The following is an 18871-nucleotide window of genomic DNA, read 5'->3' as shown; positions in this document are numbered from 1 at the left end:
TCACACTAACTAAAATGTTTTCATTGACTTTGGGCTATTTTTATTTTATTACTTGGTAATTAAATATGCTGCGATTGGCACCAGTGATGATAATTAGCACACTTTTGGTTGCCATATTTGTTCGCGCTTTTGAAATCAGATCATAAGCAACGCTTAAAAAAATTACGTGTTAAAATATCTGAATTTTAATATTGATATTCATACTAATCGCAGTAATGTATGCCCCCAATTAACGCTAAGATCACTAAAATACGCCATTTAACCATAGATTAACCAAACAAAATTATACCCAGAAAGGTATAATTTTGTTTTCTTTTCAGCATATGACAAACTCTGACATCGCTATCAAAATAGACAGACAGTCAAACACTGGATGTAATATAAAGTCCTATGCGTCACGCGTTGCCTATAGAAAACACACACACACACTTCAGCTGTGTGACTCGGAGTCCGTCTTTGTGTTGTTGCAGTGAGAACAGCGTTTATTAATTTATACGGTTTGTGGACATATTGCAAAAATTGGAATTATTATCTTATTCTTGTGGTTGGAATTATGTTAAACCTATTAATCATCTAAATACCCAAAAACTTATTAAAATGCCCAGAGTTCATTATTTCCCATGGTAATTATCTGAGCAAGAAAAGGCAGCTAGAACGCACAAATATCAGCACTGATTTTTTCAACAACTACAAATATCAGCCTGGATTAAAACATGTATGTCACAAAATAAAGTTTGGGCGAACAACGTCTTTAACTAAATAATTACGATGTGAGACTTGGGGTATGAAAGAATCCGAAATTAAAATCTATACCGAGAAATTAAATCCAAAATAGAGATTAGTTTCGGTTTCGCTCAAGAATTAAAACGTACCTCCTGGTATAAATATTACGCTAAACACCGTTTTTGTTTTTAGGGTAAAGAGGTGACCTGCGCCCATAACACGCTAGCTTCCTCGTATTACCAGAAATAATTTGTGTCGCTCAGTCAAGCCAGCAGACTGGACATGCTCAACTGCCGGCACGCATCTCCGACCCTCACAATAACCGCCATTGTGGAAAATGAGTTGCGCCACCTATAGTTAGTTGGGGTCGCGAATAGCCTAGTGTCTGAAGCAAGAAATACTGGTAGGCCAGGAGGCCGTGTTCGCATAACATGCAAGTACAACGGATGCTGCCGACTGTCGGGCAATTCGGAACGTGACTATATGTATCGCCTGAGTGCGCTTTTACGGTGAAAAAGTATCAGGCTCTTCGCTGTGTCATGCTCCAATTTGTGCGCGTTGCGCTCGTATACGTAGCGGATATTGAAGCCGTTGGCACGCTATGTGGGGCTTATCGTTCACCCTTTGCCAAGTTACACCGAGGCTAGGGTATAACCTTGGGCTCTCACTCTACTGGCGCCGCCTGGCTGTTACCGGCAGGCTATACTGTCACAAGAAATTAAGCAGCAAAAAAAAAAATCTCGTCGTTGAAAAGTTAGAGCAACCGTCCTCGCACAAACACTAGGGGCCCATGTATATAGGGCGAGGATAATTCTGAACATTCACAAAACCAAAATCTATAACCTTGAAGATTAAACAAATTCGTCCTACAGAACAAGATGTCGAGGGAAAGAGAGTGTTCTTTGTGCTGGGCTGCTTTATCTTGCAGTGTTGTCCAAAGGCAGCGGCGGCATATCCTCACGGCTATGAGAAGTCGTCAGTCCGAACTCGTTGTTCCGTCACTCGGAGAAATGACATCACACACTACACACAAACACGCAAACCACACGCCGAAAGTGGAGACGAACTTGAATACCCTTGCGCCTATGCGTAGTTAGAATATGAAGGCTCTTCGGAGTTTCTGATGTTCCGTGCAACGAAAAGATTAATCTAATAACAAATTCCATCGGATGCCAGCTCGACATACAAAGCAGAAAGCAAGACGGACTTCATCGCATCCATGAGCAACTGTCGAAACGGGCGTCTCGATGGAGGGAAATTTCACGAAGTGAGGGAAACTTCGCCAAAAATAGGCAAATTTTAGGCGCCCAACGAAAGAGGGAGAAATATGAAACGGCCCGTCAGGTCTGCGCTACAGGCGTCTATTGTCTCCTCAAGATGGCGGAAGCTGAGCGCTCGTTCTCTTCACTACGATGGTTGAAAACATAACTGAGAGTGTCCACTGCGGTTGAGCGACTGCTCGGTCTTGTGCTTTTGAATGTTCACCGCGACATTGAAGTTCAAGTGGTGAATATCCTGGATATTCTTTGCCGTGAACGCAGTCGGCTGCATCTTAATATGTGGGCGCTTGACGTAAATGAAATGATCAAGAAAGCCTGTAAATTGCTTTTTGAAATAACTAGTCACAGTTACTTTTTTTATTCGCGGTAATTTCTAGTCGAAAGCACGTAATTCTGATCAGTACACAAGGTGTGCGTGAGCGAAGCGTCAACCGTTGCTTACAGCGCAATTATTTTTACAATTCATTTAATATTCCTTACATTACTGACATTATTTTATATTATCACGATGTGTGCGTTTTATTATGTCCACCATAGCTTGATTTAACTATGTAATTCTGTGAGGATAGTGTCTTATACTTTGCCTTGAAATTGCCATCCTTCACCCCACAATTGTTTCGAAATATCCGTTCTCTATATATCTGAGGTCAGGTTCCGCATCCCATCAAATAAGCATGAATGAAGAAATATTTACTATTTTATTTATTTGAGCATTTTCTACACCACAAACATTCCTCCCGAAAGCATATAAGTTGGAGATAGTCCGCGCTCCCCCTTTGCTCCGTGCACCGTGCAAGACCGACTGCGTGAGCATGCAGGGTAGCGAGCGGGCCCAATGCACCGGGGGGCGAGGGGGGGGGGGGGGGGAGGGGGGGGGTAACTTCGGCATTTCGGGGGAAGTTTCGACCCCCCCCCCCCTCCCCCTGCCTACACCACTGCTTGCAAGTGGCTTGCAGTGGCTTATTTTCCGTGTACTTAGAGCGCTTCCGTAAAAACATGCTTAACGGGCTGCACTCTTCCTTGCCTGCCCCTTTCATTAAAGGAAATACCAACGTCTTCGGTGTCCAAACCAGTGCCGATAAGTGCGGTCATTTATTAAACAAAACTATCTCGTAAAATACGCTTAGAAATCCAGAATTTGAGCCGGTGGCTTATTGATATTAGGACGATCGTGGGAGATTCCTGTGACCTTCTTCGCTGCGCCAGTCTATAATCCCTTGGATATTGTTGGTCCCCTCAACATAATGTCCTACTGAACGGTTCGTGGCCTCTGGATCGGGATATGAGCCATATATATATAACTCAAATGGCCTTTGGCTTAAAGCCATTTGTGTGTCGAAGTCATAAACAAGTTTAGTGCTGGCCTTGAATATTACTTGGCCTTGGGTCGCCAACACAATTGACGCGCCACTCTCTGATCCTAAAATCAGCAACGTTTCGAAATTACTTCTTTTTTTTTTTTTTTTTTTTGTACTTTCGACTTTCGCGTAATCTCCGGACGCGTCGGATGCCATGCGAATAAATAACAAGAACAAAAAATCCGGAAGGACCACATATTTATTTTGCTGACTTCGTTAGTTTTCTCGGTCGCTTTTTCCGCACATTGACAGATGCTGACAGACGCTTGTATTGGACCTTGGCTCGAGCATGATGGAACGCTAGAACGCCACTTTCATGCCCGCGTCTCGCAAGCCTTGCAGAGGTTTTTAGACAAGGGCGGAATTGCAGACAGACGAAGGCGAAAACTGACGCCGACATAAAGCTTTCATGTCCGCGTCCGGGCATTGCAGAGGACGATAGACGGGGGTGTGGAATAGCCATAGAGGGTAGAGGGCCTTAGAGTGATAAACTAGTATACCGTTCATCAGGCAAAAGTGACCCCCGATTGGCCGCCGCCATGTTGTACAATTTTGACCACTAGACACGTGACCAGGCCAAATCTATGACGTAACCAGACCAAATCTCTGGCGTCAACGAAAAGATGGCAGCGCCCAGTGCGTGTCGAAAGCGTTGTGGCCGTTGATCAAAGTGTGTGGATTTCGTGAGCGGAATTCGGTTCTTGAGGGTTTTGTGTGCTCTCCCGCGTAGGAATAACGTGAAGTACGAGGGAATGAGGCTTTTCTTTTTTATTTAATTCAGAGTAAGCCAGATTCGGTCCCGTGCTTCTCGCACGGGCTCGGATCACTACCTCGGACATCGTTCGGTCGTTCGAGTTTAATTAAAATATCCGCAATCGTTAACCACGGGAGCTCCTCCATAATTGCTGAGTCGAAGGATACGTCCAACCCATCCGGAACGCGGAGTCTAAAGGTATGTAGGACGTAACCAGAACGTAGCTCGACCGTCAAGATTCGCATTTGAAGCAGCGAGAGAAGTGTTGAAATCTCCGAACTGCTCGGTGCTGAGCTAACTACGGACCACTTCACTATGTGATCCGTAGTGACGTGAAAAAGACCGACGGCGGTCACTCCGGGCGGACGGCGGCTCCCGGCCGCCTGCCGGGTGCCTTCTGTGAAGGGGCGACAGTCGTGTAAGCAGTACTAGAGTCCGCAGTACTGTACCAGGTTCTCTTATAGTTATGTTGTTCTCGAGCAGCTTCCCGATCACTAAACCCCGCAAACGCGTGCCGAAATTTCAAAAGGTGTCTGCCAACCTGGAAAGCCTTGAACTCCTAGGGAATTTCAGATCATCTGGGAAAGTCAGGGAATCATTCAAAAAGTGGGCTAAATAAGGGAAGACGACTAGTGAAAGCGGCATGGCGGTTGCTCGTCGGCACGGCCATGCTGAATGACGTTGCCGAAATGTCATCCTTCCACTCAAAAACTCAAGGAATTTGATCAAAATAGTCAGGGAAAAACTTGAAAAAGTCGGGGAATTTGAAATCAGTAGTTTGTTAGACACAATGTTTGATTTTCTTGGCACTCCACGCGTTTTTACACACGACAGGCACACGCCCGTGTATCACTCGGCAGCCAGGCCAAGCGGCTGCCAGCCACTTATGCAAGGTCGATAAGACGCAAGCGTGGAACGCTTTCGGACTGCTGTAAATACACCAGCGGGAGCGTCCGGCCGCAGTCCGACTGCCCACGCTAGGACACCCGACACAGACTCCGCGTCCTGGGTACGTCTGACGTATCTTTAGATTTTGCATCCTAGGTACGTCAGACCTATCTTTAGACAAAGCGCCTGATAATAGTAGTGAATAGGGTCACGTTCAGTGCGCAAGTCACTTTATTACACTCAGAGAGCGGAATTCCATTCCCGTTGCGCAGGTAGTTCCCGAGCTAGGCATGCACTTGAAGACTATGTTTCACTCTTTCATAAAGCAAGCTTTGCGGGACCCCTCCGCCCTTGTGCACCCATTCGCAGGTCGTGTCGCCTTTCCTCACGTAACTCCCGCAGGTTCAGTGAGTTGCCGAGCCACTGCAGCCCTGGCGTCGCTCGGTACATACAAGAGGCGGCTCACGTCGGTCGTCCAGCAGCGTACTGGAGGGACGCAAAGCTAGCAGCCTCCTTGGTGCACGCAAGACGAGGCTGAGCAGAGCTCCAAGCTCTTCTGATGCACATGTGCACTCCAATGAGACCGGTGTCGCACCCCGATTCCTAGAGATGTGGTCGCACTGGCAGTCTTGTTGGTCCCTGGGGGCCGTCGAGGAGTGCCAGAAAGCAAAATTCCATCCTTCTTAAGCAGGTAGTTCCCCAGCTAGTCACTTCCTTGACGACGTCGCACCCTCTCTGGAAGCAAGCTTCGGGATGCTCTTGTGCACCCATTTGCAGGTCGTGTCGCCTTTGCTCACGTAACTCCCGCAGGTCCAGCGAGTTGCCGAGCCCCTGTAGCCCCGGCGTCGCTGGTCGTGCATCCTGATCCTGGTCGTGCATCAACCACCGCTGCCCATTTCCGCTGAGTGCTTGGGTGTGGTAGCTTGACGTGCTTTCGCAGAAAGCTGTATGCCTTTGCCGAGTAAAAATGGAGCGTGAGGGCAAACTTGCGCACATCCTCTGTACATGCGTTTTTGTTGCGCCTGACTCTTTTTAAGACGAGGTTGCGCATTGTGTTGGTGAATGCATTGTCAAGTATGTCAACTGCTGGCTTAGGAAGTCGTTTCCTCAGTTCACGGAGCAGCGTGTTCAGCTTCCTAATCCTGGCCGTCTTCCGATTGATCTTCTTCTTTTCCTGTTTCAACAGTTTCCTCGCCTTCTGCAGCTTTTGCCTACTCGTGGCCAGGACCCTGTGCAGTCGTGGTGACACAGCTGCGTACGAGTGGTCACCGAAGGAAGTGTTGCGTCGCTTGAACACAGCTTCAGGGGGAGTCTCTGACGTCGTAGCCTGAGAGGGGGAAGTAACCAGTTCCAGTTTTCAGGTACTTCGGGCGACTAGTTGCACAACTTGCAAAGGTGTGTCTCTTGTATCTGAAGGTGGTGGTCAACGAATCACTAGAAAAGTGGCATCTTTGGGATCAAGTTGATAGGTTCGAGTGAAACATTCAGTTTCTTTGCAACAATTTCAACCACCACCATTATAATAATTCCATGGCATGCTGTATGCTTTTTACAATCATTCAATCATAAGTGGGTTACGTGTTTTCAGTATATACTGATATACATAAAAATATGACCTCCAAACGATTTTTCTTGAAATCTGCAAAAACCGAAAGAACCCGAATTGAGCTTGCTTTGAAGAGAAATTGCACTTTCCACGGCAGGGAACCTTGATAAACGTCTGTACTTTTGTTGAACCACAACACCGACCGCACTGAACTGTCTGCGAGGCTGCTCTTTTTCTTTGGAAATTGTTTTTATGTGCTCCATTTAGCAATGAGTAGTGCATATCATGTTGTGTCTCCTAGAAACGCCACAGATATGCATTTGCTTTTACCACATAAGTACCGTGACACTCCGAGTTTTAGTCGATATCAAAAAAAGACACTGATAAGCTCAAAATTCGAGAGAACAAATAAGCACCAAAAAATCACCCCCATTTTTAAAAAAATAAAGCTACGAGAGCACCTCAGCTTTCTTTCATGATGTGAGAATGCGTGAGCATTACCTTTGGCCGAGTTATATTGACGTCAATGAGCAAGGTTGAACCATTCAGCGCCCGGCAGTCGAAGAGTGCGGACGCGCGATGGCTCGCTCTGATAGCGAGGTGATAACGGCCGACGCCGGCCGCGGTGACAGGCATTTTTGCATCCCTGCCGACTACCGGATCGTGCTGCCGACGTTGCCGGTTGGAGACAAAGGAAAAAATCAAGTCTACCTTCACTGCGATGTGAACGCCAGGCCTATAAGGATCGTCGACTTCAAGGAGCCCTTGGAAAAAGCAGACCTTCGAAAGGATGTAGCAGGGCTAGGTGTGTGCCAAATGGGACACGTGTGGCTCTGTAGCCTAAAAAGTGCGGCAGCGAAAGAACGACTGCTACAGCTTGGCCGGCTCACGGTGAAGGGAAAGCTGTGCATCCCCGTAGACCCCAACCGGCAGGAAGTTCGGGCCAAGTTACATTGGGTCCCGTTCGACGTATCCAACGACACTCTCCGGAAGGCACTGGAAGAGTACGGCACAGTTCACGAGGTGACCAAAGAGAAGTGGCGAGTGGAAGGCTTTGAAGACATCGAGTCGACCACCAGGATCGCTAAACTGACACTCAAGGAAGGCAAGACGCCGGAGAACCTACCTCATCAGCTAAGGCTTCAGGGGGGCACGATCCTCGTTGTCGTACCCGGGCGGGCGCCGTTATGCCTGCGGTGCCGAAGGCAAGGACATATACGACGCGATTGCCGTGTACCTCGGTGCGGGCATTGCCGTGGCTTCGGACATGTCGCCCAAGACTGTGCACGCACGTACGCGAGTGCTGTAGTCAGCCGAGCGAGCGACGAGGGATGCGACCTCATCATGGATGAAGCGGAAGCAGAGGAGGCCGCAACATCGTCGACGCCATTTGAAAGGGCACAGCAAGACAAGGCGACAGTCGAAGGTCAAGACAACAAGAGAGCGGAGGCGAAAGTCAGAGACGAAAAGCGCACGGTGACGGCTCCTGAAGCCAACGAAAACGAGGGGCAGGCGACAACGCCTGGAAAACCTTCACCGGATGAACTGGCTGTGATGGCGATGGGGAGCACCGGCACCGAGTCGGCAGCCATCGAGTGTGAGCCAGCCATGGAACTGGATCCCTCAAAGGTGAAACGGCGACTGGCCGACGAGTCTCCGAAAAACGGCGCACCGGTACAGCAGTGGTCTGAGGGGGAGTTTCAGCTGATAGGTAAAAAAGGTCGCTACGTCAGCAAACTGCGGTCCTCGTCGCTGACCCGCGACGGGGGTCTGTCGCAGTGAGTAGTGACCCTGGTATAATATGACGCAAAGGGTAACCGCCGGAAGCTGGGTCTGACACTATAAAAAACGGCACAACTAGCGTCTGGTCTGCGCATAGGGACCCTTAACGTTAGGGGACTTGCGGCACGCCGCCGACAGTGCCAGCTGAGTCGCCTTCTCTTAGAGAATGACCTAGACGTTTTGGCGGTTCAGGAGACGAAGGTTGAAAGTGAGAGTCAGACCGAGTTCCTGGTAAAACCGTTTACGTCGAGGTATAATGTCTGCGTCAGCCATGCTGTAGGTAGATCTGGAGGATGTTGTCTGTTCTTGAGGAGAGCTGCTGGGCTCATCGAAGAGAACGTTGTATCGTGTGAATCGGGAAGGCTTGTTCTCTGCGATTTTGTTTTCCTAAATCAAAAGTGGAGGGTTATGTGCATTTATGCGCCAAACGTGGAGAGTGAGCGACGCGCCTTTTTTGAATATATCGACAGATTTGTAATTAGTGACCGATTTACGATACTGCTGGGAGACTTTAATTGTGTTTGTATGCCAGAAGACTGGACAAATCAAAGACGAAATAGTGATAGGTCTAGCGAAGTTTTAAATCAGTTGATTCAAGATAAAGGGCTCGAAGACCTGGCACCCTGCATAACACCGGGACATCGGGTCCTTTACACGCATCACCAAGGCAGAGGTCATGCCAGGCTTGACAGGGTATATGTTTCAGCGGATTTAGTACCCCAATGTAAGGATTTCGCGGTCAGTCATGTCTCGTTTAGCGATCACAGTTTGGTGAGTTTTACCCTGGGTCAGCGTAAAAAACAAACTAGCTTTTCGTGGGAGTTGTGGAAGTTAAACGCAAAGCTCCTCGAGGACCAAGAATTGATAGGGAAAATCGAAACTAAGCTAGGCAGACTAGAAGACATTTCGGAAAATAGCATATGCGAGGAATGGGAGCTATTTAAACAGCAAGTGAAGATTGACGCGATTGAACGGGCAACTAACATTAAGCGGGAAGAGCGAAGGGTAGAAAACGGTCTTCGACAGGATTTACAAAGGCTTTATGTAGAGGAAGAGAGAACGCCAGGAGCCTTCAAAGACGACATAAGCACTATCAAGGCTAAACTTGAAAAAATAGATGAAGACAGATATAAAGGGGCAATCGTTCGTGCCCGTGCGATAAACTTGATTGCCGGGGAAACGCCCACAAAAAGGGCACTTGCGTTGGAAAAAAAGTATGCTAGCGGGAACCGGATTGAAGAAATAGAGTACAGAGGCGCAGTAACTCGAGATCAGGACAGTATTCAGCATGCTTTTGTGGAGTTTTATACACATTTGTTTGAAAAGAAAATACCAAAAGAAAAGGGGTTTGATACGGAATTTTTGCCAAGTCAGCCGAAGCTAGATAGCGATACTACGACGTTTTTAGAAGATCCGATTAGTTTATCAGAAGTCGAAAAAGCGATAGATGACCTAAGCGTAGGCAAGTCACCGGGACCGGATGGTTTGAGCACGGCCTTCTATAAGAAGTTTAAAGAGCGAATTGCACCGGTTCTACATAGGGTTTTTTCTCAGTCCTATCAGAAAAAAGAATTACCACTTTCTTTCTTGTGCACGCACACGGTCTTGATACCTAAGTGTAATGACGCCGATAAGCTCCGTAGTACTAGTAATTACAGACCAATTACCCTGGCCAACGTTGACTATAAAGTGCTGATGAAGGTTTTAGCCAGTAGATTGCAGCATGTTATATGGAAAATCGTAGGGCCGCACCAAACCTGTGGGATAAAGGGTCGTAGCATTGGCACAAACATACACATTACTCGAAGTGTTCTAGAGGTCTGTGACGCGGAATATCGGAAAGCAGCTATACTTCAGATAGATCTTGAAAAAGCATTTGATCGGGTGTGCCATGATGTTCTGTTTACCATTTTACAACATGTGGGAGTTGGATCTGTGCTGCTGGAGGGGGTAAGGATGGCATATGTAAACTGCAAAACTAAACTAGTAATTAATAAAACAGTTAGTGCGGGGATTAACGTCCGCTCTTCAGTACGGCAGGGATGTCCCTTATCACCCTTGCTTTTCGCAATCTACCTAGAGCCCTTTTGCCGCTGTGTCATTCAATCTCAAGACATTAGGGGTTTTACACTACAGGAATGTGACATTAAAATATTGGCATACGCAGACGATGTTGCCATTTTTTGTTCGGACCCTCAAAGTGTGTTAGAAGCTGTTGAATTGATCAAAAGGTTTTGTGAGGTCACTGCCTGCGCGGTGAATTGGTCAAAGTGCGTAGGGTTATGGCATGGTGAGTGGACGACTGCTCCAGTTGTTTTTGGAAATGTTCACTGGTCACGGACGCCATCAAAGTACCTAGGTGTTCCTCTGGAACATTACCGTGAGCCCACAGATTACTGGCGAGAAGAAATAGCTAAACTTAAGGCCACTGCCGAGAGGTGGGTACGGAGGGACTTGTCCATTTTCGCGAGAGCGACTGTGTGCAATGTGTTTCTTCTGTCCAAACTGTGGTATGTCCTCCAAGTGCTGCAGTGTTCGAGAATCAACATTCAGCGGATTCACCGTGTATTTGCAGTGTTTATTTGGGCATCCCAATGGGAGCGAAGTCGCCGTACCAATCTTTTTTTTAAGCCCAAAGCGGGGGGTGTCGGACTGTGCCACGTATTTGTCCGACAACTCGTCTCACGCTTTATGTTTATCCGTGACCAGCGTGATCCTTTTCTTCGAACCGTTATTCAGACAAGACTGTTTGACGTTTTACCGGGATTTGTTGTTTCGTCCTGCCGGGTACGTTGCGGACCTCTGTCGGGTTTTTTGCGCGAAGTTGTATCTGCCTGCCGCTTTCTGTTCGTTCGTTTTTCTATGAACTATTTGTCTAGTGTATCACGCAAACATTTAACGCGTGACCTAGTGGCTACGTTGTTGCCCATGCCAACGTATAGGGCCATAGGCCCTGGAGCCCCAGGAGGTGATGTGTTACAGCGAGTCAAGAACGCCATGGTACCAGCGGCGGTTAAAACTTTCTTTTTTAAATTACACAGCGAAACGTTGCCAGTAAAGACTTTTTTGGAAGCTAAGGGCATGAACCTCTACTGGTCGGTAAATTGTATTTTGTGCAAACAACCGGAGAGCATCGAGCATGTCTTTTTGGGATGCTGGGATGCTCTTCTTTTTTGGGACGTGCTTCAGCGCACCATAAAGAAAGAGCTCCCCCTGTCACCTCAAGGAATCCGGTTCCTAGCAATAGAACGTGAACCTGTGCCCTACGACATAATCATGCTCCTAGGGCTCCACGGCATATGGAAGAGCAGAATGGCGGTGCGGCATGCTGATGTTGACGCACGCAACCCCCGAGAGTACTTCATTGAAACTATCAAATGGTTAAGAGAATGTTATAAAAAGATAAATACTGATGTGGAATGGTTACCAGTTCTGGACGATTTGGCCGTGCTTAAAACCTTTTAAATTAATCATCGCAACGACCTTCAGCCAAGCCTGGCTGATAGGCTTTTAACCCCTCCATGTTAAGCAATTTCTGCTGTTTCGGGGCACGTTATTTTTATCAATATGTGTATCATATGTAACCTGGCAATAAATAAAAAAAAAAAAAAAAAAAAAAAAAAAAAAAAAAAAAGCAAGGTTGAACCAATGAATAGCACACTAGTTTTGCGATCATGAGAGCCTAGGTTCGAAACCGGGCAGGGGATAATTTATTTCTAGGTTTATTTTTTGTTTGATCACGTGATTAATAATTAAGTCACATGACGAAAATGATAACGTGAGCACAGCTGTTTGTTTTTCTCTTATTTTCTTTTTCTTTAGATTGCGTCGCATTGGTCACGGCATTTGGACACAACTTTTGGTTACAGCTTTTGGCTGCACTCTTTGATCACGGCTCTTCTTTTGCTCACTGAGCCAGGTAATACTCACAAATCAAAAAACACCCAAAACATGGAACCCTATTCATAAGCCAGAACTCCCAGCACCCCCTTTTTGTGGGTCAGTGCCAGTTCTGGCCAACGCATAAAAGGTGTGGTCACATATCACACTGCACAGAATAACCTGCCAAGAATGCATGCCCTGGCACACAGTCTTCTGGAATACACGCAGTCTTGAATGTCACCGCTCGTTGTTCTGCTGACAGGTCTCACCCTCCAGAGAGGCAGCCTGGATCGACGACTGATCAGCCAACCCCAGGAGAGGCCCAAGCTGCTGCTGGTTCTGGAAGCAATGTAAAGCTGGTTACTTCCCCCTCTCAGGCTACGACGTCAGAGACTCCCCCGAAGCTGTGCTCATGCGACGCAATACTTCCTTCGGTGACCACTCGTACGCAGCTGTGTCACCACAACTGCACAGGGTCCTGGCCACGAGTAGGCAAAAGCTGCAGAAGGTGGGAAACTGTTGAAACAGGCAAAGAAGAAGATCAATCGGAAGACGGCCAGGATTAGGAAGCTGAACACGCTGCTCCGTGAACTGAGGACACGACTTCCCAAACCAGCAGTTGACATACTTGACAATGCATTCACCAACACAATGCGTAACCTCGTCTTAAAAAGAGTCAGGCGCAACAAAAACGCATGTACAGAGGATGTGCGCAAGTTTGCCCTCACGCTCCATTTTTACTCGGCAAAGGCATACAGCTTTCTGCGAAAGCACGTCAAGCTACCACACCCAAGCACTCGGCGGAAATGGGCAGCGGTGGTTGGTGCACGACCAGGACCAGGATGCACGACCAGCGACGCCGGGGCTACAGGGGCTCGGCAACTCGCTGGACCTGCGGGAGTTACGTGAGCAAAGGCGACACGACCTGCAAATGGGTGCACAAGAGCATCCCGAAGCTTGCTTCCAGAGAGGGTGCGACGTCGTCAAGGAAGTGACTAGCTGGGGAACTACCTGCGCAAGAAGGATGGAATTTTGCTTTCTGGCACTCCTCGACGGCCCCCAGGGACCGACAAGACTGCCAGTGCGACCACATCTCTAGGAATCGGGGTGCGACACCGGTCTCATTGGAGTGCACATGTGCGTCAGAAGAGCTTGGAGCTCTGCTCAGCCTCGTCTTGCGTGCACCAAGGAGGCTGCTAGCTTTGCGTCCCTCCAGTACGCTGCTGGACGACCGACGTGAGCCGCCTCTTGTATGTACCGAGCGACGCCAGGGCTGCAGTGGCTCGGCAACTCACTGAACCTGCGGGAGTTACGTGAGGAAAGGCGACACGACCTGCGAATGGGTGCACAAGGGCGGAGGGGTCCCGCAAAGCTTGCTTTATGAAAGGGTGAAACATAGTCTTCAAGTGCATGCCTAGCTCGGGAACTACCTGCGCAACGGGAATGGAATTCCGCTCTCCGAGTGTAATAAAGTGACTTGCGCACTGAACGTCACCCTATTCACTACTATTATCAGGCGCTGTGTCTAAAGATAGGTCTGACGTACCTAGGATGCAAAATCTAAAGATACGTCAGACGTACCCAGGACGCGGAGTCTGTGTCGGGTGTCCTAGCGTGGGCAGTCGGACTGCGGCCGGACGCTCCCGCTGGTGTATTTACAGCAGTCCGAAAGCGTTCCACGCTTGCGTCTTATCGACCTTGCATAAGTGGCTGGCAGCCGCTTGGCCTGGCTGCCGTGTGATACGCGGGCATGTGCCTGTCGTGTGTAAAAACGCGTGGAGTGCCAAGAAAATCAAACATTGTGTCTAACAAACTACTGATTTCAAATTCCCCGACTTTTTCAAGTTTTTCCCTGACTATTTTGATCAAATTCCTTGAGTTTTTGAGTCGAAGGATGACATTTAGGCAACGTCATTCAGCATGGCCGTGCCGACGAGCAACCGCCATGCCGCTTTCACTAGTCGTCTTCCCTTATTTAGCCCACTTTTTGAATGATTCCCTGACTTTCCCAGATGATCCGAAATTCCCTGGGAGTTCAAGGCTTTCCAGGTTGGCAGACACCTTTTGAAATTTCGGCACGCGTTTGCGGGGTTTAGTGATCGGGAAGCTGCTCGAGAACAACGTAACTATAAGAGAAGCTGGTACAGTACTGCTTACACGACTGTCGCCCCTTCACAGAAGGCACCCGGCAGGCGGCCGGGAGCCGCCGTCCCCCCGGAGTGACCGCCGTCGGTCATTTTCACGTCACTACGGATCACATAGGGAAGCGGTCCGTAGTTAGCTCAGCACCGAGCAGTTCGGAGATTTCAACACTTCTCTCGCTGCTTCCTAATGCGAATCTTGACGGTCGAGCTAAGAAAATTGCCCGGGCACGTCCGCCGTACCGTTAGAACTCCGCCTTCTGGTTACGTCCTACATACCTTTAGACTCCGCGTTCCGGATGGGTTCGACGTATCCTTCGACTCAGCGATTATGGAGGAGCTCCCGTGGTTAACGATTGCGGATATTTTAATTAAACTCGAACGACCGAGCGATGTCCGAGGTAGTGATCTGAGCTTGTACGAGAAGCACGGGACCGAATCTGGCTTACTCTGAATTAAATAAAAAAGAAAAGCCTCATTCCCTCGTACTTCACGTTATTCCTACGCGGGAGAGCACACAAAACCCTCAAAAACCGAATTCCGCTCACGAAATCCACACACTTTGATCAACGGCCACAACGCTTCCGACACGCACTGGGCGCTGCCATCTTTTCGTTGACGCCAGAGATTTGGTCTGGTTACGTCATAGATTTGGCCTGGTCACGTGTCTAGTGGTCAAAATTGTACAACATGGCGGCGGTCAATTGGGGGTCACTTTCAGCTGCCAGTTTATCACTCTAATGCCCTATACCTCGTTGGGAATAGCAGACGATGTCTGAAGCTGCTGCGCGTCTGCTCGACTTCTAGACTAGACGCACCGGATGTCGGGAAAGTGGAGACAACAGGCTTCCGAGCGTGTTCGGCCAAGCAGCCAAGCCAATCCAGTAGTAAAGGGCAGCGCCAGTGATCTGTGTGTCGGGCTTAGAACGGGCCGTGACCTCCACCTAAATTGCGTCTAACGGCGTAAATATTGCAAACAATTTTTTGTGCAAAATTTATGAAAAAACTACGTGTCCCAGTTATGCTCACTTAAAATAATAATAAAAAAAACGTTTAGTTTTTTTTTTTTTTAATTTTAGTGTTCTGACAACAGGAAGCGACTCCTGCGATTTCGGTTGAAGCTTGCGGAATTCAGGGTTAACGAGATCTCGCCGAGAAATAAAAACGAAATTTCTTCACTCCGTCTAGTACATATTCGGCGCCATAAGATATTCTTCTCAACTCTGAAGCCAATGCAGTAGGTTAAAGACCTGGGTGAGTTGGTCTTTTCATATTGAATACTTGGAAACAGCGCGAACAAGACAGAGGACAAGAGGAGACGTAGACAGACACAGACAGAGCGCTGACCTAAAGACTTGTTTAGAAGCCGCTCTGCGCCGTTCTTACATCCTTCACGACGCGGTAGCACCATGCCTTCAAAGCCTCTTGAAGGAGCCTCGCCTGCCTCCAGGCTTCCGACCGAAGTATCTTGGTGACCCTCTTGGCATGATCCACCGACATCGGTAGTTGTCAGAGGTTCTTGACCTCAGTGGAGCAGCAACCCATTCTTGATTGCGTAGGTGCACTGCCTAGCCTTGACTCTGGACACAGCGATTGCGTTGGTGTAGATGATGTCCTGATTTACACACGGCGAACATATGTAAAAGTGCCCCATGTAGAAGAAACCCCACTGAGGTCAAGAACCTCTGCCAGCTGCCGATGTCGGAGGAACGTGCCTAAAGGTTCACCAAGATTCTGCGGTAGGAAGCCTGGAGGCAGGCGAGGTTCCCTGAAGAGGCTGTGAACTTGAAGGCATAGTGCTACAACGTGGCAAAGGATGAAAAAACCGGCAAAGCGGCTTCTGAACAAGCGTTTAGGTCAGCGCTCTGCCTGCCTACATCTCCTCTTGTCCTTCGTCTTGTTCGCGCTGTTCTTAATTCTTCAATCTGAAGCCAATGCAGATAATTCTAAGGTAACACAAACGGCAAAATAAAATTGACAAGAATTTTTTTTTGTGTGTGTAAAAGTAATGATTTTGTATGGGAAGCACAAAAACAGCTTTTAGCGAGGGTCACGTAAAAAGAAATGTGCAGAATCTATTTAGAGAAACTTCACTGACCAGTGATATTGGCATAGAATTGAGAGTATGCAAATATATATATATTTTCGGCGCTTATATTGTTTCTTGCCCCAAATACTGGAGTCGGTTATAACAAAAAGTTATTTTTTTTTTGTACCAAATTAAAAAAAAAAAAAGAGAGGAAAACAAAAACTGACATTTTTGTGGTTTCAGTTAGTCAGAAAGTTTGAGGAAAAGGATGTAAAGTTCAACAGCAACCCAAATTATTTGTTTTTTGCCTTGCTTGCTAAAACATAGACTATTGCGTTAGCTGCCATATACTCGCAAGTTCCACGGCCCATAGAGGACGCACTAGTTCCTATCAAAATGACTGTCATCTGTATGGTCGTCGTATACTGTATACGGCAGTACTACGTTGGGTCCACGATCTTCAATTTTTTGTAATGTTGTGACATAGCTAAGAGCAATACCTTACCTCAGACTTACATCACGGGAAGGTGTAAGTAAGCACCTTGATTGTGAAGCCGATCGTCCAGGAGCAAGGAAGCGGAATTTTCACCGCGGCACCACTATCACTCAAAGTTCCGAATATACTTTAGTGAACAGGATATCGTCGTTATGCTTTCCTCCTAGTGTCGACAAACATCAAATTTAACCGCTCAGGCCAGTGACTCGAATGAGCACTTTTCATCACACCAGAACTTCTCGAGACACGACAGCTCTTCAATTTTAAAATAAAAAGAGAAAACAAAAGCTTGCCATCGCTCGTTCGTGCTAACTATGTCGCCTTCTGTGTCGTGAATATTTTAACAAAGCACGTATGTATTTTTACGCGCAAGCAAAACGGACGCTTCTTACCGTTGTACGGGTAATTTCGAGACGATTGTCCTGATCAAGTTGCCACGGCTGGGCGAATTCAGCATGGCCGTGAATGCATTCAAACAAAGGAGAGAAAACAGTAACGACGCATAACTTCGAAAGGCAACCAGCTGCTAAAGTGCAACATCGCCGCGAAAGTAACGCCTTAACCCTGAGCCAAAGTAATGCGTTCTTTGTTAGCCTCAGTAGCAAGCAAACGTGCTTATTTTACAAAACAAGACTACATAATTTCGAAGAAGTAACTGCCGCTTCCGTCCCAAGGAACAATTAATCCTGCCGCTCCGTCTTTGCAAGTCGGTTGAGATTGCTCCTGTCACCGGTGCTAGAAAGCATAAATGCTACAAGGACAACGAAGTTGGAGATTTAACGAGGGCCTTTGGCCGTACAATTTAACGTATTGGAGGAGGCAAGTTGGTTTCCAACAACATTCGAAAATGTTTTAACAGATCTCGCGCTTCTTCCTTGTCTTGACGTTCACCCGAAGAATTGTCAGGTAAACGTCTCATCGACGGTTGAAGCAGCGGTATAGTGAGGTGGGCTTTGATCATTCTTTATATGAACCGGAAGTTATCTGGGACTTCAAACACTGGAGCACCACCTGGTGGCGTTTGCCATGAAAAGGGTATTTAGGCTACGCTCGGTTTTATCTTAGTGCACAACATTGTCAAAACTGCTGGCACGAGCATGGGGTTTGACCTCGCGCACATCATTTGCACGCATTCTCGTTCATACGAAACCATAGACGATGCCACGAGCTTCGATGAAGACCGTAGCCTCGGCAGCGTTGTATACTAGGAGTTTGCAGCAGACATGATGCGGTCACGTATCAAGCCTATTCGAGGGGTGTTTGCTTCATATGCTTGGAACATGTATGCAGACGACTCTTGCACGACCAATCCGACCGTCAGACAAGCAAGAAACAGGCCTGCTTCTCCAGGCACTTTGTTGTAGGACGTATATTAGCAGTGTGACAGACGCTTTAATGAACTTGGTTACGTTTTATAAGTCAGGCGTGCGTCTCTGCTTCCTCCGCGGGTGCGGTTACCACTACAGAGAGATCTTACGAACTAGGATAAAGTTAATCATGTCTGCAGTATTTTTTTTGCCATACTTCGCCCTTTTATTTGCTCCTGAACAACGCTGCCAGTTTCCTCGAGGAACGTTTTACACTAACTTTTATGTGTGGACTTTTTTTTTTCCTTCAAATTTGAATAAATTTACACTAAGAAAATCGAACTCAATTTTCGTGCGCACTGATTTTTTAAAGGACAAGCTATTGAGGCGCACTGGGACTTCACCTCCAAAACAAAATACAAATTTCGAAATAAGTAACTTTCAACAGCGATCGCTTGTTTCAAAACATGTTTTTGGTCGCTAATCGGTGAAATATAAAGCGTAAAAAAAAAGTTTCGATTAAGGTGTATTCGGCACATGTGCATAAAATACCTGCTGTATTTCAGGCCTTATGATAAAATATAAAGCGCGCAAAAAAACAAGGACGAAAAAGAGAGGACACGCAAGACAGACAAGCCCAACTTTCAACCTGTTATTTAAGGCGTTAGCGAAATCGCGCAGCAAT

At 47.4% G+C, this 18871-nt stretch overlaps 1 protein-coding gene across 1 annotated transcript; it reads left to right on the top strand.

Moving 5' to 3' along the window:
- Positions 1–7097: 7097 nt before the first annotated feature.
- Positions 7098–8488, top strand: LOC120837025. The gene has a single exon (XM_040206175.1). The coding sequence runs from the start codon at positions 7129–7131 to the stop codon at positions 8329–8331; it is 1203 nt and encodes a 400-aa protein (XP_040062109.1). The 5' UTR covers positions 7098–7128; the 3' UTR covers positions 8332–8488.
- The last annotated feature ends 10383 nt before the right edge of the window (positions 8489–18871 follow it).

This window comes from Ixodes scapularis, unplaced genomic scaffold, assembly GCF_016920785.2.
Source record: "Ixodes scapularis isolate PalLabHiFi unplaced genomic scaffold, ASM1692078v2 PGA_scaffold1__304_contigs__length_218370807, whole genome shotgun sequence".
In the NCBI taxonomy this organism is placed as follows: domain Eukaryota; kingdom Metazoa; phylum Arthropoda; class Arachnida; order Ixodida; family Ixodidae; genus Ixodes; species Ixodes scapularis.
This window is presented reverse-complemented; position numbering and strand designations above follow the sequence as displayed.

Excerpts from the sequence above, each read along its gene's own strand:
- LOC120837025 (XM_040206175.1), top strand. The coding sequence starts at position 7,129 with ATGGCTCGCTCTGATAGCGAGGTGATAACGGCCGACGCCGGCCGCGGT.